The sequence below is a fragment of the Pongo pygmaeus genome, chromosome 18 (genome assembly GCF_028885625.2).
Source record: "Pongo pygmaeus isolate AG05252 chromosome 18, NHGRI_mPonPyg2-v2.0_pri, whole genome shotgun sequence".
Lineage (NCBI taxonomy): Eukaryota > Metazoa > Chordata > Mammalia > Primates > Hominidae > Pongo > Pongo pygmaeus.
In genome coordinates, this window is record NC_072391.2 from 71,126,715 (window position 1) to 71,152,696 (window position 25,982).

Consider the following 25,982-nt stretch of genomic DNA (forward strand, 5'->3'; position numbering starts at 1 on the left):
AGAATCTTACCTAAGATTCCCTAGCTGGTTACTGAGGTCTGACCCCAAAGCCAGGCTTTCCTGAGGGACACAGGACCTGTCCTGGTGTAACATGTGGCCTCAGACCCAGCACTTATGGGAGTTGAGGTCCTTTCGCTCAGCACCATCACCAAAGGTACAGCCATTCTCCCTTCACCTGGGTCAGAGTGGGCAACTGCAGGGGCATCTTCAGGATCTCTGTCAAGTTTTCATAGCAGACTTCCTGATTTTACTAGACTGCATTTGGATTCATTGGGGTGGGCCAGTGGGGGAGGCAGGATAGGAGAAGGGCTGTGTTCAAAGTCTCAAACTATCCAAGAGGGGAGTCTAGTGTTTCACTGAATGTGAGCACAGAATCCTTGATTTAGGAACCCCTTATTAACACCCAGTCTTCCACAGCCGACCTAGTCTGGAGTGCTGACCTGGCTGGATGCGGTGGCTTACGCCTGTAATCCCAGCACTTTGGGAGGCCAAGGCAGGTGGATCACCTGAGATCAGGAGGTCGAGAACAGCCTGGCCAACATAGTGAAACCCCGTCTCTACTAAAAATACAAAAATTAGCTGGGTGTGGTGGCGGGCGCCTGTAATCCCAGCTACTAGGGAGGCCGAGGCAGGAGAATCGCTTGAACCCGGCAGGCAGAGGTTGCAGTGAACCAAGATCACTGCACTCCACCCTGAGCGACAGAGTGAGACTTGGTCTCAAAAATTAAAAAATTAAAAAAAGAAGAAAAAGAAAAAGAAGAAAAGAAGAAATGCCAACCTAGTGATAATAGTGCGCTTTATTCCGAGTGCCAACGCATGCCACAAGCAGTTGTTCACGAAATGTTTTCTCAATTGGATGGACAAAACTGGATTCCTGGTTTGGCCCTGAACTTGCAACAGGACAATAATGCCCACGCTGGAATGTTCCGGGCTAACTCCTCACCCGTCCCCAAGGCAGTGGCCACACAGGTCACACACACTCTCTGCAAGGCCCTGCTGAAAAACTCTGCCAAGGCGTTGATTCATCCGTTGGGCAGCTCATGGGAGGGCAGAGTGGGTGGAGGTGATGGGGGCACAGCCACAGGATCTCACTGGGGCCTCACAGAAGCCTGAACACCCCACGGTGCCCTCTCTGGGGCCTCTTGGCTTGGAATGATGCCCCTTTCTTTCAAAGCAGCACATATAGGAGAGCAGGTCCCCCATATCTCCCAGGGCCAGAGCCCCAGGTCAGCGGACAAGCCTCAGAACCCCTTAGCACTCAGTCATGTGCCTTTGTGCTACCATGACCCCAGGAGACCAGTTTTTGTTTTTTGGTGTTTTTGAGACAGGTTTCGTTCTGTCTTCCAGGCTGGAGTGTAGTGGCACAATCACAGCTCACTGCAGCCTCAAACTCATAGGCTGAAGTGATCCTCCTGTCTCAGCCCCCTAATTGCTGGGACTACAAGTGTGCACCACCATGCCTGGCTAATTTTTGTATTTTTGGAGAGATAGGGTTTTGTCATGTTGCCCAGGCTGGTCTCAAACTCCTGGGCTCAAGGGATCCTCCTACCTCGGCCTCTCAAAGTGCTGGGATTACAGGTGTGAGCCACCATGCCGGGCCCAGTAGATCAGTCTTATTCTACCAATTTACAGGCAGGAAACCAAGACTATGCTTAGAGGCTAGTGAGCCCAGGTCATCTGACTCTGTATACAGCGCTCTCTTCATGGACTTCGCTGCCTCTTGGCATTTGGCAGGTGGAATCTCGTTTCTGATTGTTTTATGAGGGCAGCATTGCCTTTCTCCAGTTACAGCATCGACTCCCTAAAGCTGAGATTCCCCAGCGTGTCCTCATAACAGCTGGAGGCCCTAATAACCCACAGGAAATGGTAGTACGTCCCTTGGCCATCACGTGTCACTAGCTTATACACATATACTCACGGCTCCAAATTAGTAACTTCTAAGCCTAAACGCTACCAAATGACCCAACTGAAAGCACCTCTCCTTTCATTCTGAGACTGCAGTCAGAGAAGGGAGCAAGTTCTGTTGAGTGGACCTGGGAATTTAAAAGTTGAGGACTAGGCTCTGGAAGGCAGAGTGAGAGGTGGGAAACTGAAGGGGGCTTGCCTCTGGGCACCGCCAGAGATGCTGCCTACGGGGGTGGGGTGAGGTAGGGTGGGGCTAACAGGGCCCCTCAGCTATTCCAGATGGGCTGGCCCAGCTCCTTTTCCAAATCTGAAAACTTCCAAACCTGGTTTTCTTTGATAACATTTTTTTTTCTTCATTTGGAACAAGCAGCAATGTTCATTGTCCATCACAGCTACTGATCATAACACTGGACTGTGAAGCAGACACATGCCCAGACATCACCAGCAGACTTTTTTTTTTTTTTTTAAACAGGGCTTCACACCCGGCTTTTTGAATTTTTTGTAGAGGTGGGGTCTGTTTCCTGGGCTGGTCTTAAACTTCTGGGCTCAAGTGATCTGCCTGCCTCTGGCCGCCGAAAGTGCTGGGATTAGCAGGCAGGAGCCACCGTGTTGAGTAACTGGGAGCAGACACCAGGAATCTGTTCCGACAGATGAAGAGGGTTCTAATATCCCACTGGGACTATGAGCCACAACTACAGGCTTGCTACCGTTTCCTGACCTGAAACCCCTGCTGCCCACCCCCCACCTCTTCATTCTTCAGACTTGGGACCTTCGGATTTTCCCTGAAGTCCCAAGGTTGTGGCTGAGGAAATCAGATGCAGGCTGTAGGCTCTTCTGAAAACTGGTGGCAGGTCCTCTGGCAGACTCACCTCACCACCAACCTCACAGCGACAGAGACTGCCAGGTTATAAACTCTCCTCCAACCTCTGGGTGCAGAACAGAGCTGGGAGGAGGTGGTTCATGGTAGGTGCCCAGTAAACGTTTGTGGAAGAAATCAACGTAGCAGCCTCTTCTAGTGGGTCAGCATGTCTCCTGATGGCTTAAACAGCTCCTGGCCAAGCGCAGTGACTCACACCTGTAATCCCAGTGCTTTGGGAGGCCAAGGTGGGTGGATCACCTGAGGTCAGGAGTTCGAAACCAGCCTGGCCAACATGGTGAAACCCCATCTCTACTAAAAAATACAAAAATTAGCCAGGCGTAGTGGTGCATGCCTGCAGTCTCAGCTACTTGGGAGGCTGAGGCAGGAGAACTGCTTGAACCCGGGAGGCGGAGGCTGTGGTGAGCCGAGGTTGTGCCTCTGTACTCTAGCCTGGGCGACAGAGTAAGACTTCATCTCAAAAAAAAAAAAAAAAAAAAAAAGAAAAGAAAAAGAAAAAGAAAAAAAGAGAAACTCTTGGTTGTGCTGGTTTAGACTGGTGTGTAGCCTACACCTGCCCATTTCAGTTCCCCTGAACTTCACAGGGCGTGTTGGGCTACCAGATCACTCAAATGTCCACCAACCATGGCCAAGCAGGTGTTTTAGAGTCCCAGCCTTGTCCTTGAGAGCCATCTGTTCCTCTCCTCCATTGTGACATTTTTTGGACCAGGTTTGATTTCAGCAGCAAAGATGTTTCTTCTGAGCTCTACATATAGCCCTTGAAAATTAATTTTAAGGATGTAATAAAATATTCACATAAAATATTCCATATGCAAATGAGCAAGTGGATGACTCAAATAAACACATGTCATTTCTATTTTGAATAGAAAACAGAATTTAGAGGCTGGGCATGGTGGCTCACGCCTGTAATCACAGCACTTTGGGAGGCTTAGCCGGGTGGACCACTTGAGGCCAGGAGTTCGAGACCACCCTGTCCAACATGGTAAACCTTCTCTACTAAAAACACAAAAATTAGCTGGACGTGATGGCACATGCCTGTAGTTCCAGCTATTTGGGAAGCTAAGGTAGGAGGATCGCTTGAGCTCAGGAGATAGAGGTTGCAGTGGGCTGAGATCGCACCACAGCCCTCTAGCCTGGTCAAGAGAGAGAGATTCCGTCTCTAATAAACAGACAAACAAAAAAACAAGAATTTAGGACCAGGTGCAATGGCTCACACCTATAATCCCAGTGCTTTGGGAGGCCAAGGCAGGAAGATTGTTTGAGGTCAGGAGTTCGAGACCAGCCTGGGCAACACAGGGAGACCCTGTCTCTACAAAAGTTTAAAAATTAGCTGAGTATGGTGGCACACATCTGTAGTCTCCCCTACTCTGGAGGCTGAGGTGGATCACTTGAGCCCAGGAGTTCAAGCCTCAGTGAGCTATAATCACTCCACTGCACTCCCAGCTAGGCAAGAGAGTGAGACTGTCTCTAATAAAAATTTTTTTTTTAAATGAAAAAATAAAACAGAACTTAGGAATTAAAAAAAATTTGAAAGCCAGACTGATCCCATCTGAATGCCTTAACATTTCTGGCTTTCCTCTAACAAGCTCAAGAAAGGCAGCAGCGTGGGAACAGCACACATTCTGGGGACCAGCACTCTCCCTGTGAGACGAGCCTTTTCCAGCGCCGGCAGCTATCTCACTACCAATACATTTACACTAACCAAGAAAAGCAACATTCCAACTAGAACCCCCCTCCTCCAAAGGAATGCTATTCTTGGCAAGAAATCTTCCAAAGGAAACATCTGCAGAACCTCTGCCCGTAAGGTCAGGGGAAAGCTGAGGCAGCTAAAAACTTTTCAGTCCTAGGATCCAAGTCACAAGGGCTTAGCAATGCAACAGGATGGAAGCAAATCCAAGGGCAGATCCCTCTGTCTGAGTTCTGCAGCAGCCTCTGATGGGTTTTCCAAGGCTGGAGAGAGATCTCTATTTACCTGGTTGCTCAATCAAACCACAGGAGTTAATCACGTCCCCTTAACAATTACATGGATGGGATTTATCATTGAGTCACATCCAATCAAATTTTAAACTTTTGTAGGTCCTGCAGCAACAACTATGAAAATTCCTTTCCACATGGTTCAAGCCCAAATCCTTGTCCTAGCCCTTCCTCTTACAGAGAACAAGCAAGCTGATGGGCAGACTTCCAGAGGAAGCTCAGTGGTGACAACTCCTGATTCCATAGATTAGGTTTTCCTTTCTTACGTAACCCCCTACCTTCTGTACGGAGTGTATGTATTTCAGTCAAACTTGAGTTAGAAAAGAGGCGAGGAGCTGCTCAAGTATCTACACTGAGTTCCTCAGATGACTGCATATCAGTATCACACAATTTGATAGAATAGATTTAGGGCCACAGGAAAAAATGAGCCCTGAAATTAGGTTTTCAAAATCTAATTCAGAACTACTGTCTACTATGCAAATTCATGAGCTAAGTGAGAAAAAAACATGTTATTTAGGGATTCGATTCCTGGCAAAACCTGGGTCTCTCTTGACTGATCTAAAACCAAGTCATGATTCAAGAGATACTTAGTTCCAGGAGACGGTGTCACAGTGTCAGGAACCCTCTGTGCTGGGCTCTGGGAGGTTCAGATTGTATTCCACCATTCCAGATTCTAACCCAGTGCTCATCAGATCATTTGCTCAATTTAGGTGGCTGAGCACATGCAGACCAAAGAATGTTTTACATTGTGAAGTACTGAGAACAGGGAGCTCGCTTCTCCAGGTTCAAGGCACAAGGACAGCCTGGAAGATGAGGGCTTCCCACATAACTGAAAAGGAGGAATTCTCAGGGGTGGGCTGGAACATTTCTGGAACTGGGCCTCTTCCACCTGACAGGCTCTCATTATACCCTAAAGGCCCTCTGGAACCCACCTGAGATGGGTGCTGCAGACAGGCCCCACATATACACAGTTCTCAGGGACAGGGCAGTATCTAGGTTCTTCTGTACTGACCCTTCCTATGTTCCTATGGAGCCAAAGATCTCTTTAGGTGCTGTATCAGTAAAAGGGGCATCTGTTAAGACTCCCCAGCTGGAATTCATGCTAAAATCCCCATACTAACATGCTCAGAGTAGAAGAGAAGGAAGAATCAGCCACCCTTCCTCAATACCCAGTGGGAAGAGGGGTGGGTACCCACATGGTTATTGAGGCCATGTTTCATCAGCACAGCAAAAAGAACCAGGAAAAAACAAAGAAACCACCACACACCTGGGGGTGGGGAGCCAGAGTGCCGCAAGTCCAAGTAGGCATCTGGAAGGAAGGAGTCTACTCAGTTCTTCCTGCTCTAACTTGGGTTCAAACCTCCCACCTACATCCTCATCTCCAGAACAAGACACATGGACGCCAGTCACCTTAAAAACTAGGTTTCTATTTCTGGTTAGATTCTAGAGCTGTGGAACTCAGGAGTGATACTATACCCTACCCAGTCCCAACACAGCCTGCCTTCCTTCCTCCCACAGAGATAACATTGTACAAAACTGTATTTACAAGAAAACCAGTTAAAAATTAAGGATGTGTGCAAAAGTAGACAGGAGAGTCAAGACATATCAATGTAGGGACGGCTTTGGGGAATGGGGGACTCGGGTTCCACACTGGAACCTGGGGTTCATGTATCATGTACCAGGTGGGGAGAAGTGTAGCAAATCTCAGTGCCAATTTGAGGGGAAGCCAATCATTCCAGGAGAAGAGCTAAGGGGAAAGAGCTGTTGACTTTCATAATGCAGTCTTAATTATCCAGTCACCCTCCTGCCACATGGCAGAAGCCAGGTGGCAGTGATGGTGGTGGGGGAAACAAAACACACAGTCTCTGGCAAGCCCCACGGGGAAAGGAGGGCTCAGAAGGCGTAGCGGGTCCGGATATCCTCGAGTTTCTTGGACACCTCGGGTGGGGTTCGGTCCAGTTCTTCAGAGACGTTCTTTTGTTTGTTGGGTTCCATGGAATTGAACTGCTCACAGAGGTCTCCATCAATCACATTCTAAGATATGGAGAAAACAGAAGGAAAAAAAATGGTGAGATGCCCAAAGAAAATGGCACATGCTAAAGCAGCACTTGTAGGGAAAGCCGTTTTTATTTTTTAGTTTTTGAGACAGGGTCTCACCCTATCATCCAGGTTGCAGTGCAGTGGGATAATCTTAGCTCACCGCACTCTCAAAATCTGGGGCTCAGCCTCCCGATTGGCTGGGACCACAAACGTGTGCCACCACGCCCAGACCAGGAAAACTTTTTATTCTCCACTCGATACTTGAACCCCACTTGTAGATCCAGGAACACTATCTTAAGTTGACTCTTGGTACTCAGAGTTCAGATTGGCAGAAGCAGGTGAAGCCTTTGCGCTGGCTGTGGTCTGCCCTGAGGGGACACCCTACCTGGTACTATTCCCATCAGTCCACTCCCTGTGCTGCTTCTTTCTCAGGATCTCCCTTTTCAGCTCAGATTCCCCCAACCTACCTTCACAGGGAAGTAGTAGGAGCGAAAGCTGAGGTGGTCCCGCCCACAGAGAGGGGGATGTTCAGACCGCAGGTGCATTTCCACATGCTGGAAGAAGTCATGGTCCTGGCAGAAGAAACAAAAAATTTGTCACTGAGAAGTGATTTCAACTAGTCTAGAGCTTCCACAAGCACAACGAACAGACAAGCCATTCATTTTTACTACACAAACACACGGGAAATATCTTATCACTTTCTGATAATCACAGGTTTTTCTGCTACAACACGATAGTTAAAACCGAAAAGGAGACCACATGTTGTCTGCAGTGCAAGAAAGAATGCCACACATAAAGAATGGTTTGTGAGGTCAGATTCCTGATCCCAGCTTCCTTGGCTGGAATAAAACATGCCGAACTCTGGCAAACCTAGAGTTGATTCCATATGGCAGTGTGTGCCCCAGGAGGGATCATCCCATCAATCCTGGCAATCCTAGTCTGTGGGGTCCGGTTCTAAAGCTCTGGGCTCAGGCTAACCTTGTAAACTCGCATCAGACTGAAGCAAACCGTAGAACAGTATAAAAACAAACGGCCCAGCCGGGCGTGGGTGGCTCATGCCTGTAATCCCAGCACTTTGGGAGGCCGAGGCAGGCGGATCACGAGGTCAAGAGATTGAGACCATCCTGGCTAACACGGTGAAACCCCGTCTCTACTAAAAATACAAAAAATTAGCCAGGCGTGGTGGTGGGCACCTGTAGTCCCAGCTACTCGGGAGGCTGAGGCAGGAGAATGGCGTGAACCTGGGAGGTGGAGTTTGCAGTGAGCCGAGATCGCGCCACTGCACTCCAGCCCGGGTGAGAGTGAGACTCAGTCGCAAAAAAAAAAAAAAAAAAAAAAAAAAACAACCAAATGGCCTTCCCTGGGTGCGGAGGAATCAAGATTCCTATCTCCCCAAGTACTTCTGTCACTTTATAATTCCCAGAACATTATTAATTATATGTGGGGACAAATGAATTTGATCTCTTAGGTAGATTCAGCACCAAGAAACAACCTTAAAAGTCAAGGCCAGAGTAATGTGGGCGCTCTCACCTCATGGGACGTGAATGGCACAAGGATGCCAATTCCTCCAGACAAGGTGGTATAGACAAGTGATTCTGAGCCTCCAGGGATCAGCGTGGTCTTCTGTAAGGACAGCACCGTCTCCCCAACATGGTAGTTCATGATCACCTCTGCCTGTGAGTCACAAACAGATTAGTGACTGTGTGCACCCTCAGGAGCCTCCCTGGACTCCCAAGGGCAAGCAGCGCTCCCTAAGACACATTTCACCATCTATTAACATCCAAAAATTATTATAGAGGCCAACGTGGGAGGATTGCTTGAGCCCAGGATTTCAAGACCAGCCTGGGCAACAAAGTGAGGTCTCATATACCCATACCCACAAAATCTGCCAGGTTTGGTGGCGTGTACTGTAGTCCCAGCTACTCAGGACGCTGAGGGGGAAGGATCACTTAAGCCCAGGAGGTGGAAGCTGCAGTGATCTGTGATTGTACCACCACACTCCAGCCTGGACGACTGAGTGAGACCTTGTCTCAAAAACAAACAATAAATCCAAAAATTATTAAAACCTATAAATACTTTAAAGTTCTCACATTTACTTAAAGCTTAATGCCTCATAAAACATGCTAAAGTTACTGTTCATCATTTCTTACGATAAGAATCATTTTGTTATATTTATCAAGCTTGCCATAAAAAAAAGGAAAACACAAAGAAAATTACAGAAAACAGCAATCACTAGGCTTGTCTTCTAAAATAGATTTGCCCGAAAGTCCAGAGATGCTCTATTAAAGCAGCACATGCCTACAGGAGAAAGTAAAGCTCAGGACACAATTCAGAGCAGAGGACTGGGAATGGACTCTAAGGAACTCGCTAAGGAAATCTCCAAGGAGATTTTTTGCAGATTGGTAAGAAAGGACTGTGGACGGACAGCACTCAGCACAGTCGTGTGCACTGTGAATAATTCACCAAAGGCAATTTCTTCAGTGAGGGCAACAGGAAAAGTGCTAAGCAGTGTCCTCCCTGGGGCCCATTCTGCAATCTTACCTTCTGGGAGGCCCCATTGAGCAAGCCACGGTCCCACAGGGCTTTGTTTCCTGTAGGGTCCTCATCTACTTCATCGTTGGTGTTAGGTGGGAGCCTCACCTACAAGGAAGTGACACAAGTCACACTGCTGGGGCCCGGACCTGCTCACCTGGGTCACCAAGCAACAGGTCTGGCCCAGGTCCTTGCAAGTCAGCCATAGGGGCACTGCCTAGACAGAGGCCTGAGCCCACGTGTCCTGCACCTGCTCTGGCTGGCAGGAGCTGTGTCTGAGAAGCAAGAAACTCAAAAGAATTGACCCATGAGCAAGAGTTTAACACAGCTAAGGGTAAAACCAAAACCACACAACATAGACAACAGACATTCCAAAGTTCTTATAAAACGTAAGAAGAAATATTAGCCATTAGCTCAAACTAAACCTATCATTAAATCATGTTCAATAGGGAGGAGGGAGATAAACCACAGAGAAAAATCAAAAAGACTAGTAAGAAGGCTTAAAGAACAGATTGCTTGTAGAGTTAGCTTTAGTAGGATGGAATTTTATACCCATTCTTACTTCTCAGATTTGATTCGTCCTTGGCTTTACCCACAAGAAACTGAGCCAGCTTTCCTACACATCACTGTAACCCAAGTTAACAACATCAACTCACCACACATATGTTGCCAAACTTGTCTGCCCCAGCCACAGTGTCATAGTCCAGGAGGCTGGCTGTAGTGACCCATCGGGGGTAGGTATCATCAGCAAAGATGATAAGCTGGTTTTCATTACGCTTGTAGCGAACCCATATGAAACTTTCTTGGACGTCAGATACAATTACCCTATGTCCAATAGTCTGGATCCCAGAGATATAATTGGCAATATGCTGGGAAAAACAAAGACAATAGTGATGGTGGGTGTAATCTTGGGGTTCAGAACCCTAAGAAAGCCCAGCTTTCCATATGACATATGTAGGGTCAGCAGAACAGCAAATACCAAAAACCAGCAGTTAGCAATGAATTCTAGGTGGGAAAAAGAGCCAAATAGCTTTTAATATAGTGCAAATATATGCCTAACTCTCACATTTACTTTCCTTATAGAAGCTAGCAAGATAGAAAGCTGATTCTTGTTTGGTAAGTCAAGAAATGAGATCCCTCTACTCCTGCTCCTCTCAAAACTCCAGGGCCGGTGTGGTGGCTCACGCCTGTAAACCCAGGACTTTGGGAGGCTAAGGCGGGCGGATCATGAGATCAGGAGTTAAGAGACTAGCCTGGCCAACATGGTAAAACCCTGTCTCTACTAAAGATACAAAAAATTAGCCAGGCGTGGTGGCGCGCATCTGTAATCCCAGCTATTCGGGAGGCTGAGGCAGGAGAATCACTTGAACCCAGGAGGCGGAGGTTGCAGTGAGCTGAGATCGCGCCACTGCACTCCAGCCTGGGCAACAGGGCAAGACTCCGTCTCAAAAACAAAAAAACAAGGGCATAATTCTGAAGCTGGAATTGGGGTAACACAACAAGTCCTAATAAAGATTTTAAAACTCCAATGCCCACCACCCCACCAATGCCCCCACCCTTGACACATGAGCTAGATCTCAGCACCAATGCCAGCACACTTACCTTATTCTCACACTTTCGGAGTAACTTCTTCTTTCCCAGGTCATAGACACGCAACAGCTTCCCCACACCAATCAACACCCTCCCCTGGAATGGGGCAATGGCAGCAGGGACCTCTTCCACAGGAGTCTATAGAGGAAAAGCAGGTAATACAGCTATTATAAATGCCAGCTAGACACAGGCCCCACCTCTCTGCCCAGAAATGCCTACTTCCACAGAAGCCTATCATTAAGAAACACACCAGTGAGCTTATTTTGCTAATGAATCAGGGTGTTGGGGTGAACAGGTCCCGCATGCTGCATTCACCCAGCAGAGGGATCAATGCTATAAGTGACAAGAAGTTCTGGTACCAGATGACTGCTGCCCAGAGCCTGTGCTCGGTTTAGCTGGCCTCATGAAATAACAGTGAAGCCTTAGTAGCTAAGAAGTGACTGTAATTTGTGGAGGGACAGGAAAGAAATGCTAGTGAAAAGTGACATCTTTTTTTTTTTTTTTTTTTGAGACAGGGTCTCACTGTCGCTCAGGCTGAAGGGCTGTGGCAGGCGCAATCATGGCTCACTATAGCCTGGACTTCCTGGGCTCAGGTGATCCTCCCACCTCAGCCTCCCGAGTAGCTGGGACTACAGGCATGTGCCATCACGCCTGACTAATTATCTGTATTTTTTGTAGAAATTGAGTTTCACCACATTGCCCAGGCTGGTCTCAAACTCTTGGGCTCAAGTGACCTGCTCGACTCAGACTCCCAAAATGCTGGGATTACAAGCGTGAGCCACTGCACCCAGCCTAGTGACATCTCAGTCGTAAAGGAGAGACAAATTTAATATGCAAAAGGGTCTATGAAGTATTTCTTAGAGGATACTCCCCTTATGGTAGGGTTGAAGGAATCCACATGCTGTCAGTGTGGAGAGGAGAATATTCTTTTTATTTTAAAAATTATGGTAAAATGGTCATAACATAAAGTTTACCATCTTAATCCTTTTTTTTTTTTTTTTGAGACAGAGTCTTGCTCTGTCACCCAGGCTGGAGTGCAGTGGCACAATCTTGGCTCACTGCAACCTCCGCCTCCCGGGTTCAAGCGATACTCCTGTCTTAGCCTCTGGAGTAGCTAGGGTTACAGGCGCCCACCACCATGCCTGGCTGATTTTTTATTTTTAATAGAGACGAGATTTCACCACAATGACCAGACTGGTCTTGAACTCCTGAGCTCAGGTGATCCACCCATCTCGGCCTTCCAAAGTGCTGGGATTACAGACGTGAGACACTGTGCCCAGCCAATCATTTTTAAGTATACACTTCAGTGGCATTAAGCACATTTACTGTTGTGTAACTATCACCTCCAGAATTTTTTTCATCTTCCCAAACTGAAACTCTGTACCCATTAAACAGTAACTTCCCAGAGAATGCAGGTGGAAAAGAATATTAAATCTTTTTTTTTTTTTTTTTTTTTTTGACAGTCTCACTCTGTCACCCAGGCTAGAGTGCAATGGTGCAATCTCGACTCACTGCAACCTCCACCTCCCGGGTTCAAGCGATTCTCCTGTCTTAGCCTCCCGAGCAGCTGGGATTATAGGTGCATGCCGCTACGCCTGGCTGATTTTTGTATTTTTAGTAGAGACAGGCTTTCACCATGTTGGCCGGGCTGGTCTCGAACTCCTGACCTCAGGTGATCTGCCTGCCTCGGCCTCCCAAAGTGCTGGGATTACAGGCGTGAGCCACTGCGCCCAGCCAGAATATTAATTATTTAAACTGCTGAGTTTTGGTCACAAATTGTTGCCTGCTTATTAAAACAGTAAGAAAAGGACCAATTCAATGTACACCTATCTCCCCATTATGGATGGTCAGCAAAAAGCCTTCCTGTGGAATGCACAGGCACAAGAACATCACCGCAGCTAGAAGGCCCCAGCATTTTCCATGTGCTGGTAAGAGAGAGATTGGAATCAAGGAGCTGGTCCCCAAAAGACCTGATCCATAACATAAGCAAAAGTGAGAGAATTCAATGGGACTTAAAATCCAGGAGAACCACTGGCTGATTCCTACCTTGTGCAAAAACTCCAGTTTTTCCCCATTGTTCACAAGCTTGTAAGTATAGACGAAGCCCCCTGCCACAGATCGGGGGTTTAGTATCAGGTCCTTGGCCACACCCACCAGCACATACCAGTCTTCACCAGTGTTGGAAAACCTGCACACAGCCACACTACACACAGAATAAGAAGAGTAAGGCCTTAGTCAAAACCCAGAGAGCTCCTGTTCCAGCCTGCCAAATCCTGGACTGTCCTGGGCTGCTTACCTAAAAGCTGCCTCATTCTGTTCCAGCTGCACAAGGTCCAGTGTGTTCCCCTGAATGGGATTCATCACCCGGATCACAGAGGCCCACTGCCCACTGCCAGCCTTAGGAGCTCCAAAGATGGATTCAGGGAGGTTTTCATTGAGGAATGCTGCTGCCATCTCTGCGGCCAACTCCCGCTCATCCTCCCCTGCTGCTTCCACCATTTCCTAAACCCAAAAAAACAAGTAACTGAGTTGGCGTGCTCAGAGGTAGGGGCTGGCTGAGAAGAGGACAGGTAGCAAGAACACTCCAGGGGGTTCTTAATACATAAAGCAGCAAAGTCAGCCATCCCAGCCAGGATTTCCCGACATGAATATTAAAAGGAGAGGTGTACAGACTAGGGAAGACAGAAGATCAAAAAGGGAAATCCAGACATTGCTAGTTACATATTAGTAGAAAACACCAGGAAGAACAATAGCTGTGACAAATATTGGACTAGTGTCTTGAGAAAAATGACAACGGAAACTCCACTTTTCTATCCAACCCATCTGATTTCCCTTACTAAGACTACTCTGTCTCCACTCTTTAAGGATGGATACAGTTCTACGTGGTTGTAGCTATTTGGTTTTTGCTAGGCAATGAGTTCTAGAAAGAGCTGGTGTTGTGGAGAACATGAAAGCTGTCTCCTTTGGGCCCAAATAAAGGAAATACAGTCTATTTCGGAAGCTCAAGGACGGGAGAATTCTGTTTCAGAGAGGGAACTTAATTTTGAATAAATGGAGGTCAGAGTATAGTCCTGGGTTACAAGAAAGGCTCTAAAATGAAGTACTTTGGGGCAAAGGCCTCTGCTTAAAAAAGCTGAAAAGAGCCTAGATCTTTAAAAACAAAGAATATAATAACAATTACAGGAGTTTCAACTTTTGATAGAGTCTCATGCCTAGAGTGCCACTGGTATGCAGTGGCATGAGCACGGCTCACTGCAGTCTTGAACTCCTGGGCTCAAGTGATCCTTCTGCCTCAGTTTCCCAAGTAGCTGGGACTACAGGAGTGGGCCAACACACCAGGCTATCTTTTAAAATTTTTAATAGAGGTGCAGTTTTGCTATGTTGCCCAGGCTGGTCTCGAACTAGTGGCCTCAAGCAATCCTCCCCCCTCAGCCTCCCAAAGTGCTGGGCAGTTTGAACTTTTCAACATAATTTCACACATCTTTTAATGGAACCCCTGAACATTAGTCTCATTACCTCTGCCATCTGCTGCTTTCTCTGAGCTTTTGTGGCCTCAGTGTAGGCATTGTGGTCCGTTTCAATGATAATAAGGTTGTTACTCTCAGGGTGGATGACAAATTTCCTGGGTGTGTACTGCAGTGGGAAGGCTACTTGATTGAAGACAGCACCGAGCTTTTCTAACGCCAAAATCCTATGACAAAAAAGCAAGGCAGTAATTTAATACTCACTCGGACCTAGAAATTGGTGTTGAAATAGACTTTGAGCAGTCAGCAAACACATCAATTCCTGGAGCTCTAACGTTGGCATTAGGCAACATTAAAGAACAGCCTCCTACTCTAGAAAACTCTGCGATGCAAACACAGAGATCCAGGAAGGGCCTTCCCATTTGGCAACACCCTACCACAATTCACAGCAGTTCTAGTTCCTTCCAATGAAACACAAACGATTGTCAAGTTTTTTTTTTAATCACTTCAATGATAATAAAGAGCCCAATCCCAAATTTGTTGTGAAACACTGCAACTACCTGAACATATATGGTATTTGTAGTGATTGTGCTTCATAAAATAAAGTGGATGCCTTTGTGAACAAAAATCACCTCAGTTTAGGAAAACTATGACAATGCAAGAGACAGCAAATAAGGGACCTACAAATTTCTGTCAAATGGGACAGAGATGCACACATAAGCCAAACTATGTGCAAAATGAGCAGAACCCAGGTACTCTAAAAAATATAGTTACCTGATCTCTAATGATGGAGTTTTATTTGTAGTTTATTCTCTACATTAAAAATGATAGGGGCTGGGTGCGGTGGCTCACACCTGCAATCTCAGCACTTTGGGAGGTCAAAGCAGGCAGATCACCTAAGGCTAGGAGTTCAAGACCAGCCTGGGCAACACGGCAAAACACCAACTCTATTGAAAATACCAAAAAAAAGCCAAGTATGGTGGCACACGCCTGTAGTCCCAGCTACTTGGGAGGCTGAGGTGGGAGAATCTCTTGAGCCCAGGAGCTCAAGACCAGCCTGGGCACCAAGGTGAAATCCTGTCTCTATAAAATAGAACACAAAAACTAGCCGGGCATGATGGCATGCGCCTATAGTCCCACCAGGTACTTGGGAGGTTGAGGCAGAAATAGCTTGAGCCCAGGAAGTTGGGACTTCAGTGAGCCATGATCACACCACTGCACTCCAACCTGTACAACAGAGTAAGACCTTGTCTCAAAAAAATAAATTTAAAAATAAAAATAATTAAATAAAAAAATAAACTGCCTGCAAGAACTCTGCTTTTATGTCTCATAAGTCACCTTCCCTGATTTAGTTTTGGGGGGAAGTAAGTTCTGCTGCTAGGAAAGCCTAAAAATCTGTAGGGATTGTCTGAATCTATAGCAATTCAGGAGGTAGGGGCCACAGATGAGGCTACAACAAGGCTGGCTTAAAAGACAAGGGGAACACTGACAGGCAGTTATGTATGTGGGTGAAGCATTCCAGCACAGGTAGAGATTAAAAAAATATTAAGTGATGTAGAGGACTGCAGGGAGATCAATTCTGCTGAAGCAGAAGATAAATACAAAGATGACGGAAAGAAAAAGGACAATGACCATGAAAAGACCCTGAAAGTTGTTGCAAAGAAATTTTGGGAGCTCATTTGATAAGCAATAGTGATTAATCTATCAAGAGGCCATAGTTTCATTATGAACAGCCAATAGTTATAACCAGGATGTGAACAACTTTGGTGGCTTAATTTTAAAAGCCCCCTAAAACTTGAGGAAGCCAAACTGACTGAGTTATTTTAGGTTATTTTCCATCTTGCAAAGAATATTATATACAGTGCTCAAACTTCACATCAATATTACCAGGAAGAACAGTTCTGTCAACTTGAAAAAGGTCTAAATAACTTATACGTAGGTTAAAATTTAAGATTTAATACCGCAAATGACAAGACAGAGTAAGAAAGGTTATCAATGCAGTGATCCAATACTTGCTCTAAAACTAATCCAATGGCAATACCCTTTTGCTAGAAAACAAAAATCTGAAATCTCAGGAAGATTGGACTGTATTAAAGCTTGGCCTTGAAAGTCTTAACAGAAGCTAAAACACCGAAACTTGGCTCTCAGGTACTAAAATGCTGAGCCAAATGAAGGTTTCAATTGCAACACACAAGCTTCATGGTGAAGTCGGCTCTCTGCCACCTCTTCACAGCCTCCTCCAACACTCTGGCAGAACCAGTCTGAGCGCTTGGCAGAAAGGCTTCCTGCTGAGCTTCAAACATGAGACTCACTCACCGTAGGGTGTTGGTGGAGATGGCCACAATGCCCTCGGGACACTGTTCCGAGGCAAAACCCGATGCAAATTCCAGTGTCTCGTAAGACAGGGGGGTGAGATGGAAGCGAGATTGGTAAGAATAGCTCAACCATGAGCGGCTTGACATGGCCAATACCTGAGGGGAAAAAAAACCCAGCTCCAATAAGGTTTGGGAAAAAATACAAACATGGTAAGCTGACCAAAAGCCCTATCCCCAAATTTCAGTCTGCAGAGTATCCTAAGATATTCTAGAAATCTAACAGGCTATCTTAAGAAAAAGAGGGCTAGAGAGAGGAACTATGGCTTAGCATATGTGAAAAGCATGGGCTACGAGCCATATGATCTAGACTAACCATTTCATCTAAGCCTGCTTCCACGTGTGTAAAATGAAAATAGTACCACAAGGCTGGACAGCTGCAAGAATTAAATGGAATGAAGGCCAGGTGCGGTGGCTCATGCCTGTAATCCTAGCACTTTGGGAGGCCACAGCAGGCGGATCACCTGAAGTCAGGAGTTCGAGACCAACCTGGCCAACATAGTGAAACCTCATCTCTACTAAAAATACAAAAATTAGCTGGGCGTGGTGGCATACGCCTGTAATCCCAGCTACTCGGGAGGCTGAGGCAAGAGAATCGCTTGAACCTGGGAGGCGGAGGCTGCAGTGAGCCAAGCTTGCACCACTGCATTCCAGCCTGGGCGACAGAGTGAGACTCCATCTCAAAAAAAAAAAAAAGAATTAAATGTAATCAATTAGCACAGTGCCCAGAAACACTAACATTCTTAACTACAAAGGATGTTTCCCAAACTCTTTCACATTACGTAGTAAACTTGACACTGATCTAAGACTGGGATAAAACCTGAGAATTCTCATAGCTAGTGGTGTCCTAGAGGGGAAGTTTCCAGCCCTATTTGACCAGCCAGAGGGCTAAAGGGATCGATATCTCTACCCAGCTATAACCAAATCATGACATGGTGCCATGGAGCCCCAGTGAGGAAGCTCTAGGTTAGGAAACTCAGGACTTCTCACATGAAGGAAACCAATCAAGATGGAGTGGTAAATTAGTGAAAGTAAAGCTTACAGCAAAGATTGTTCTCAGATGGTGCCACTAAAATCCCAAACATGTTGCCTGTCCCCAACCTTCATTACTTACTGCCTCCTGGCCTTGCATTCGGACTCGGAAGAGCTTCACAGGACGGGACCCCAGGTACCGAGTGCGAGTGTCAGACAAATCCCCAGTGACAGGGTCCAAGACAGTCCTCAGCAGCACACCGTTCTAATCAAAAGGAGAGGAGCAGGTGAAGCCTTATGGAAACTTATCAGCTATGATGGGAAAACCTCTCCCTTGGCTACTTCATATAAGAAATTAGAGCAGATAGAAAGAAATGACTTGGTTGTTTAAAAAAGATCCTAATAATCAGATAGCCATTCATTCATTCATTCTCTCACTAAATCACTTAATCATTCAAAGTTATGGAGCATCTACTAAGTAAAAACACACTTATTTTTCACTATATCTTAATAGTTCTTTTTACCATGTATGTTAAATCCTTCTTCACTACTGTATATTTCAAATAAATAATTAAATAACCACAAAGACCATGGTCCCTAAACAGCATTTCCTCTTAAAGGAACAAGGTTCCTAAAAGGAATGACTAGTTTGGGGCAGGGGCAAGAACGTTCCAGACACATGGGGGGATACTTTATTGTGCAACAAGGCAAAGAAACTCCTACAAATAGTAGGGTCATGTTAAAAGGACAAAGGAACTAACCTCAAATAGAAATTGCCACTTTTCTAGAATGAGTCAATTTACCATCCCCCGCCCCCCTCAAAAAAAAAGAAGCCAGGTGAGGTGGCTCACATCTGTAATCACAGCACTGTGGAAGCCAAGGAAGGACGACTGCTTGAGGCCAAGAGCTCAAGACTAACCTGGCCAACATAGCGAGACTCTGTCTCTGTTTAAAAAAAAAAAAAAAAAAAAAAAAGAGGAGTTTTCAGCACAAATGTATAAAAATCCACAAGTTTATGATGTTACTCTATTTTTTTTACATTTTTATTTATTTATTGAGACAGGGTCTCCCTCTGTCATCCAGGCTGAAGTACAGTGCCACAATCTTGGCTCACTGCAGCCTCCACCTCCCAGGCTCAAGCAATCCTCCCACTTCAGCTTCCCAAGTAGCTGGGACTACAGGCATGAGCCACCATTCCCAACTATTTTTTGTATTTTTGGTGGAAATGAGGTTTCGCCATGTTGCCCAGGCTAGTCTCCAACTCCTGAGCTCAAGCAATCCACATACCTCAGCCTCTCAAAGTGCTGGGATTACAGGTGTGAGCCACAGCACCTGACCAATGTTACTCTAAAAAACAGCAAAAAACCCACTTTACTGGGCCCCACTGAAGGCAGTGCTGTGGCCATCACTCCTTACTCTGAAAACAGGTGAACAATGGGAAAAAAAGTACGGTTCCTGTATGAACCGTACTTACAGTAAGCAAAGAAATGATGCAAATTTTGTCTTTAGAATTCCAACTAATTAAATCCAAAAAGAAATAAATCATTTTCCAACCACTAATGAAAGAATGAACCTAGGCAATGTGTATAATAGCTGTAAGTGAAGTGTTGATGGGAACTTTAACAGATATAGATAAACATCCCAACATCACTGTGAGTGGGACAACCAGACATTACACACCTCCTGACGTGATGCAACAGGAGTAAACAGCACCACCTATTAAGTATTCCTGTCCCCCTCCCCCAATAATTAAATCTGAATCTAACCAACTTCTTCTTCTGCAATATCCGATACTATAGCTACCCCAAGCCACATGTGGCTAGTCAGAACTGAGACAGGACCAGGCATGGTGTCTCACACCTGTAATCCCAGCCCTTTGGGAGGCCAAGGCGGGTGGATCGCTTGAGCTCAGGAGTTCAAGACCAGCCTGAGCAACATGGCAAAACCCCATCTCTACTAGAAAGAAGAAAAATTAGCCGGGCGTAGTGGTGCACACCATAATCCCAGCTACTCAGGAGGCTGAGGCATGAGAATTGCTTGAATCCAGGAGGCAGAGGCTGCAGTGAGCTGAGATCACACCACTGAACTCCAGCCTGGGCAACAGAGCAAGACTGTCTCAAGGAAGAAATTTTTAAAAATAAAGATATATAAATTTTAAAGAGAACTAAGACTGTTAAGTGTAAAGTGCCAAATACCAGATTTCAGACTTGGTTTAAAAAAAAGAGAGAGAAAAAAAGGTAAAATAGCTCAGCAATTTTTATATTAACTACATCTTAGAATGATTTTAGATATACAGAGTTAATAAAACATTAAAACTGGCCAGGCATGGTGGTTCATGCCTGCACATTCCCACCAGCACTTTTGGAGGCCAATGTAGGAGGATCACTTGAGGCCAGGAGTTCAAGACCAGTCTGAGCAACACAGCGAGACCCTATCTCTATTTTTTTTTTTTAAAAAAAAGAAAAAAAAAACATTAAAATCACTTTTTTCCTGTTTGTGGCTATTAGAAAATTTAAATTACACCTGTAGTTCACCTTACATTTCTAATGGACAGCATGGTCTAACTCTACCCACCAGCTTGATACAGAGGATACAGGAACATTGAACACATAAGGAATGACTTTATTAAGTCCAGAAGGTGGGAAATTCTACAAGACAAATGATCTGATTTGTAATGCTTCAAAATGGGGTAGGACAGTTTAAGAGACATAAAAAGAAAGATGAAGCAAATGGAAAAAGCATAGACTGCTATGCTGAGGTCCTGAGCACAACCAACTATAAAGCCACATTGGGGGAAAGAAGAACAGGGAAAACTGGAACATGGTAATAAGGAACTATTGTTATATTTTGCTGAGCATGATAATACTAGTATCTTACAAAAACAGACATCTGTTGGAACTACATTATCAAGTATTTATAGATGAAATGATAGATCTTGGATTTGCTTTAAAATAGTCCAGGGAAAAGATAAAATAAGAACAGCAGAATGTTGCTGATAGCTGTTAAAACTAAAAAAGAAAAAAATAGAAAACCCATGTGGCAGCCCATAAAAATCCAACAAAAGAAAAAAACTAAAAAAAAAAATAAATAATAACAACAACCCTCCCCCCAAAAAACTGGGTACATGGAAGTTCACTGTATCATCTCTCTAACTTCTGGCTATGTTTGAGATTTCTAAATTAGGAAGTAAAATTAAAAAGCAAAAAGTACCTGGGCTAGATTACTTAGATGTCTGAGTCAATAATCATTAAGGAAAATGAAAAGCATATGATCAAGAATCCTGACACTATCTTAGTGTCAAAGCACACCTTTTCTTCATGGCACAAAGAGCTCAGCAACTTTGACAACAGGGAACATTTAGGGGTCCTTTATTGCTAATGAAGCCAATTATGAGAGGTATTCGTTTCTGCTTTTGAAACTAGTGAGTAGTGGGAACTACAGTTGATCCTTCGGGAACCCATCCAGTTCTGACTTAGAGTAGCTATTAAAAAGCATTTATCAGATGTGAAGACTCTTTATCAAAATATTTCTTTCTCAGCCTGATTTGTTCGAATTAAAGAGCTGAGAAAAGTGGAACCCAGAGTGACACTGTTCACTTTTCATAAGGTGAGGATCTGAAACCATGGGCAGAGAAAATCCCTGTTATCAAACAAAGGAGTGTGTGAAACATACAGAAGGCCTGATGTCCACAATGTGGGCCTCTGGATCTCTTACCTGTAGCCCAATATTCAGGTATAGGAAGCCAATCGAGCCCCTCTCACCCAGCTCATCCTGCTTCTCAGTCCCACCCATTTCCACGATACACAAGGACTCAGGCTGGGCTGGGAGAGCCTGCATGCTTAGAGGTTGCAAACAGTCCTGAGAGGGAGAGAAAAATCATAAAAACACAGAAAATGACAATTTTAGGAAAAAAACATACCCAGAGGAATCTAATTCTAGGATTGAAAAAGTACTTCCTTATGCACAGAAAAAACCCAGGGAGTGAGTTCTAAGAGAGTATTGAGTTATTAGTTACATCCAATTTCAGAATAAGCTTCAGGAAGATCACGCTTGCCTCCTTTTGTCAAAGAAGATAATGGCAAAGGTAATTAAGCAAAGCACAGCTCCCGAAAAGTCACCTAGGGTCCTGCAGCAAGTCAAATTTATGCAGCCTTGGTTGTTAACTAAAAAAAGGGAGTTGAGGCTTAAGCCACAGAAACATTTCTGTAGTCTCAGATCATATCCTTAAACGACAACAGGAAACTCCTGAAACACACTGCAGTGACAAGAGAAGCAGCAGGTACGGATTCTGGGGTCTAACCCAGCTGATCTCAGGGACAGACATCAGGAGTGGGCCAGATGCTCAGGTTCCAACCAGACGATCCTTGAAGCTCAGAGTGTCACTCACTGAGGGATCCAGGGAGATGATTCTGACAGTGTTGTCCACAAGCCCCACAGCCAGGAAGCGAGACCGCTGCTCTCCAGGGGGCACATTGGCCAGACTCATGCACACCACATCTGCTGACATCTCCTTCCGTTCTGTGTACTCATTCAGCTGTCCTGACTACAGAAGGAAAGACACAGTGAGGTCAAAACTACAAAGGGATGGGTGTAGATGCTCCAATTCACTCCAAAACCCTGGATCCAGAGAATGAAGGAGGGCTGTTGTATTTTGTTCTGCTTCCTCTCACTCCTCTTACTATAGTAAATGACAAGAATTTCTCTACCTGAGTTCTCAAGACTGAATTTAACAGGCTCACAGCAAGCAAAATGAGTATCTTCCATCAATAAGAGAATGAACAGACCTTTGACAAGGTCAATGTGCCACAAATTTTCTGAGCCAACTTTGTTCTCAGGAAATGGAGATATATAAAACTGTCTGTGTTTTACAAGAATACTCTGGGTGAAAGGAATTCAAATATGGTTAAAGACAGAGAAATCTCAACCAAAGGTACAGGCAGGCTACAAATTTGGCCACACTAGAGACCTCCCAAGAACAAGAGAATTAAGTGTACTGAACATCCTTCCATATAGAAGTTTTCTGAAGTGGATTCAGACTGCAGAAATTAAATCTATGCCAAATATTTGTTGCAAAAGTAGAGAGTGAAATGCAGGAGGAGCAAGTGTTTCACTGCTAAGAGGGGATTTCATAACTCTACCTAGAATTAGACATCAAATTACCCTTTTTCCCCATCTCTGTAAGGGGACAAACTGGTTTGTAAACACTGTCACTCCAGCTCGCTTTTTTTTTTGAGACAGAGTCTTGCTCTGTCGCCAGGCTGGAGTGCAGTGGCGCGATCTCAGCTCACCGCAACCTCCGCTTCCCGGGTTCAAGCAATTCTCCTGCCTCCGCCTCCTGAGTAGCTAGGACTACAGGTGCGCGCCACCATGCCCAGCTAATTTTTATATTTTTAGTAGAGACGGGGTTTCACCATACTGTCATCTAAATGACTAGACTACAATGCCCATCTTTCCCTCTGGACCCTACATTAAGTCCCACAATGAATGATAAAATAACATACAGGATCCATCTCGAAATAGACCAGCTCTCCTCCTGTCAGGGCAATCACCACTTGTCGCTGGTTCACTGCACACTTCACAATTGTTTTCTTTCCAGGGGTCTTCCACTCATTGACTCTCTTGTCTGCTCGTATGTGCCGAATGCCATCTGGATAGACCTAGAGTCAGTAACAGAAAGAAACCTGACTTTAACAATTTGATTCATCACTCAGAATGACCCTCACATCTATCAGATCTGTCACTACAATCAGACCTGGGGCAACTGCATTTGAGGCACCAGTTGAATCAATGACAAAAGAGTTAGTAGGCCCCAGGCAAGGTCAACTTTTAAATAGTTCATGTTTTGCAGTGTCCACTTCAAAGAAGTTCAAAGCTTATTAACAAAACACTTATAAAGATCTTTATTAGAGATGAAAGCTGCAGTGATGTGGCTCTGTAACAGAAAAATGGCAAACACAGAGAGGGATGTTATGTGCCCAAATCATATGTTCCCTCTCTAAGGCTTGCTGGAAGGTGAGGGTGAAGAGACATGAACACAGCAGCCTGAATCACAATGAAGGCCAAGAAAGAACAAAGCAGGCCAAGCAGGTAAGCTTTGAGAACCCTCACCTGCACCAAGGCATCATCTCCTAATAAGGAGCAGGACAAGGTCGGGGTGGTCCCCAGGAACCCGGAGTCAGTCACTTCTTCTACAGTTTCTCCAATGGACAACACCAGGGTGGCATTCACGAAAGACACAATGATGTAGGCATCAAACTCATCTGAAAAAAAAAGAAGGGAGTTGGTTAGATAAGAACTCATTAGAATTACAAAGCCAAATGAAACACTAACAGTTCTCTTCAGAAACCTTCCAAGGCACTTCTTCTATGTGTAGTTATTACACACATACACACATACACATGCACACAGAGCAAGATGATCCAGAAGAAAACTAGGGGTCATAAGAGCCTACAGATATACCCTGCTTCCTCAATATTTTCTTGAGACATCTGCTAAAGAAGTGAGAGGACAAAGCAAGGGAATCGGAGACATGAGGACATTTTAAATACTACAATATTGATACATGAACATACTGAGCTAGAGCTTCATTTATTTGTGCCAGTTGTCAATCACACAACCCCTTCCTAAGAAGAGATACTCCTAACTAGGAAAGACCCCTAACTTCTTCCAAAAGAAGCTTATGTAGAAATGAACACAAGCTCTAATGAATAAAAGAGATTACTTAAGCCTCTGTGAGACTAACTCATTCTAGAGGTGGAAGCTGAGAATCCTAGTCCCAATGGGAATGATGTAAGAAAACTAGATAACCAGGAAATGGAGGGCGGGGGTTGTTTATATGTTACTCCGTGACCTCTCTGGTTTTTCACGTTTAGAAACAGAACAATCCTGTGGTCATGAGCAATTCTATTAGAATTTGCTTTTTCTAATTAAATGTAGTTGAATAAACACTAATGAGTTTCTCAAGGAAGTCAGAGGACTTGAGGTATACCAGAAACCCTCAAAGTTTCTTCTGCAGATCCCATAAAGGCCATCTATTTTCCAAGTATCTCACCCTACAACATACAACAGCTTCTGCAAGTGTCCCCATCCAGTACAATGTTTGGCATAAAGCTTGATAAATGTTGACTAAAGGCATGCTAATTTTTTTAAAGAGTTGAGATTTTCCTAGTTTACATTTGAATTTTTGTATTAACACCCCCTTAACCAGAAATCAGGTAAAAAAAAAAAAAAGGACAGAACAAGACAAGGCACCACACAATGTAGTGGCTGCCTCACTCCTAGCAGTAGCAGCTATAGGACCCTGTCTGCCTAAGCACTTGTCAAAAGCTCAATGCCACAGGGCTGGTCCACCCACCCACATGAAGGGCATACTTTTGGTTCTGATGACTTCAAATGAGGTTCAGCTAGATTAAGGTTACAAGATCAGTTCTGCAGAATCAGCATTCTTTACAGAAGCAGGGGTCAAGTGAAGATGCATCATTCGACCAGGCATGATGGCTCATGCCTGTAATCCCAGCACTTTGGGAGGCCAAGGTGGGTGGATCACCTGAGGTCAGGAGTTAGAAACCAGCCTGGCCAACAGGGTGAAACCCCGTCTCTACTAAAAAATAAATAAAATAAAATACAAAAATTAGCTGGGTGTGGTGGTGGGTGCCTGTAATTCCAACTACTCGGGAGGCTGAGCAGGAGAATTGCCTGAACCCGGGAGGAGGAGGCCACAGTGAGCTGAGATCGCCCCACTGCACTCCAGCCTGGGCGACAGAATGAGACTGTCTCAAAACAAACAAAAAAGATGTATCATTGGCATGGCCTACAGTAGTGTTCCACCCTATTAGCAGGACAATAAAATCAATTTAATGTGTTGCACAATAGGCACTTCATAACAGAAATAAATGTAATTTATGAAGTTGCTTCATATATAGTAGGAAAATTACTGTTTTGTGAAACTTTTGTTTCAGTTAATATTGCATATATATGTACCTACCGTGGTGGCTGAAAAACAAGGATTAAAGATCTTTCCCAATGGGCATGCTATAATGGTTAGACCAGGAATCCACAGAGTAAAGGTTCAATTTCCAAATCATAAGGAATAATACTGGACAAGAAGATACTTGGTTTTTGGTTATTTTGCTAGAACTGTCAACATATATCAAATGCTTTGGAAACGTCTTATAAGATGGCTTTGTAAGACTAAGCACTACTCACTATCATAAAACAAGTAAGGACACGGTTATCTCTGAAATGGATGTCTCAGTA

The 25,982-nt window shown here is 44.9% G+C and overlaps 1 protein-coding gene across 1 annotated transcript in view; it reads right to left on the reverse strand.

Annotated features, from left to right (window-relative positions):
* Window positions 1-6,162: 6,162 nt before the first annotated feature.
* The window catches only part of SF3B3 (splicing factor 3b subunit 3), a 48,706-nt gene continuing 28,886 nt past the window's right edge, over window positions 6,163-25,982 (reverse strand). Inside the window, exons 12-26 of the mRNA XM_054453766.2 lie at window positions 23,835-23,986; window positions 23,228-23,383; window positions 22,114-22,269; window positions 21,441-21,584; window positions 17,869-17,991; window positions 16,699-16,853; window positions 14,435-14,609; window positions 13,215-13,420; window positions 12,965-13,121; window positions 10,931-11,056; window positions 9,985-10,197; window positions 9,338-9,436; window positions 8,327-8,470; window positions 7,264-7,368; window positions 6,163-6,790 (exon numbers count right to left, since the gene is read on the reverse strand). Coding sequence (XP_054309741.1) covers window positions 6,650-6,790; window positions 7,264-7,368; window positions 8,327-8,470; window positions 9,338-9,436; window positions 9,985-10,197; window positions 10,931-11,056; window positions 12,965-13,121; window positions 13,215-13,420; window positions 14,435-14,609; window positions 16,699-16,853; window positions 17,869-17,991; window positions 21,441-21,584; window positions 22,114-22,269; window positions 23,228-23,383; window positions 23,835-23,986 — 2,252 coding nt within the window. The 3' untranslated portion in view covers window positions 6,163-6,649. The remainder of the gene's footprint in view (window positions 6,791-7,263; window positions 7,369-8,326; window positions 8,471-9,337; window positions 9,437-9,984; window positions 10,198-10,930; window positions 11,057-12,964; window positions 13,122-13,214; window positions 13,421-14,434; window positions 14,610-16,698; window positions 16,854-17,868; window positions 17,992-21,440; window positions 21,585-22,113; window positions 22,270-23,227; window positions 23,384-23,834; window positions 23,987-25,982) is intronic.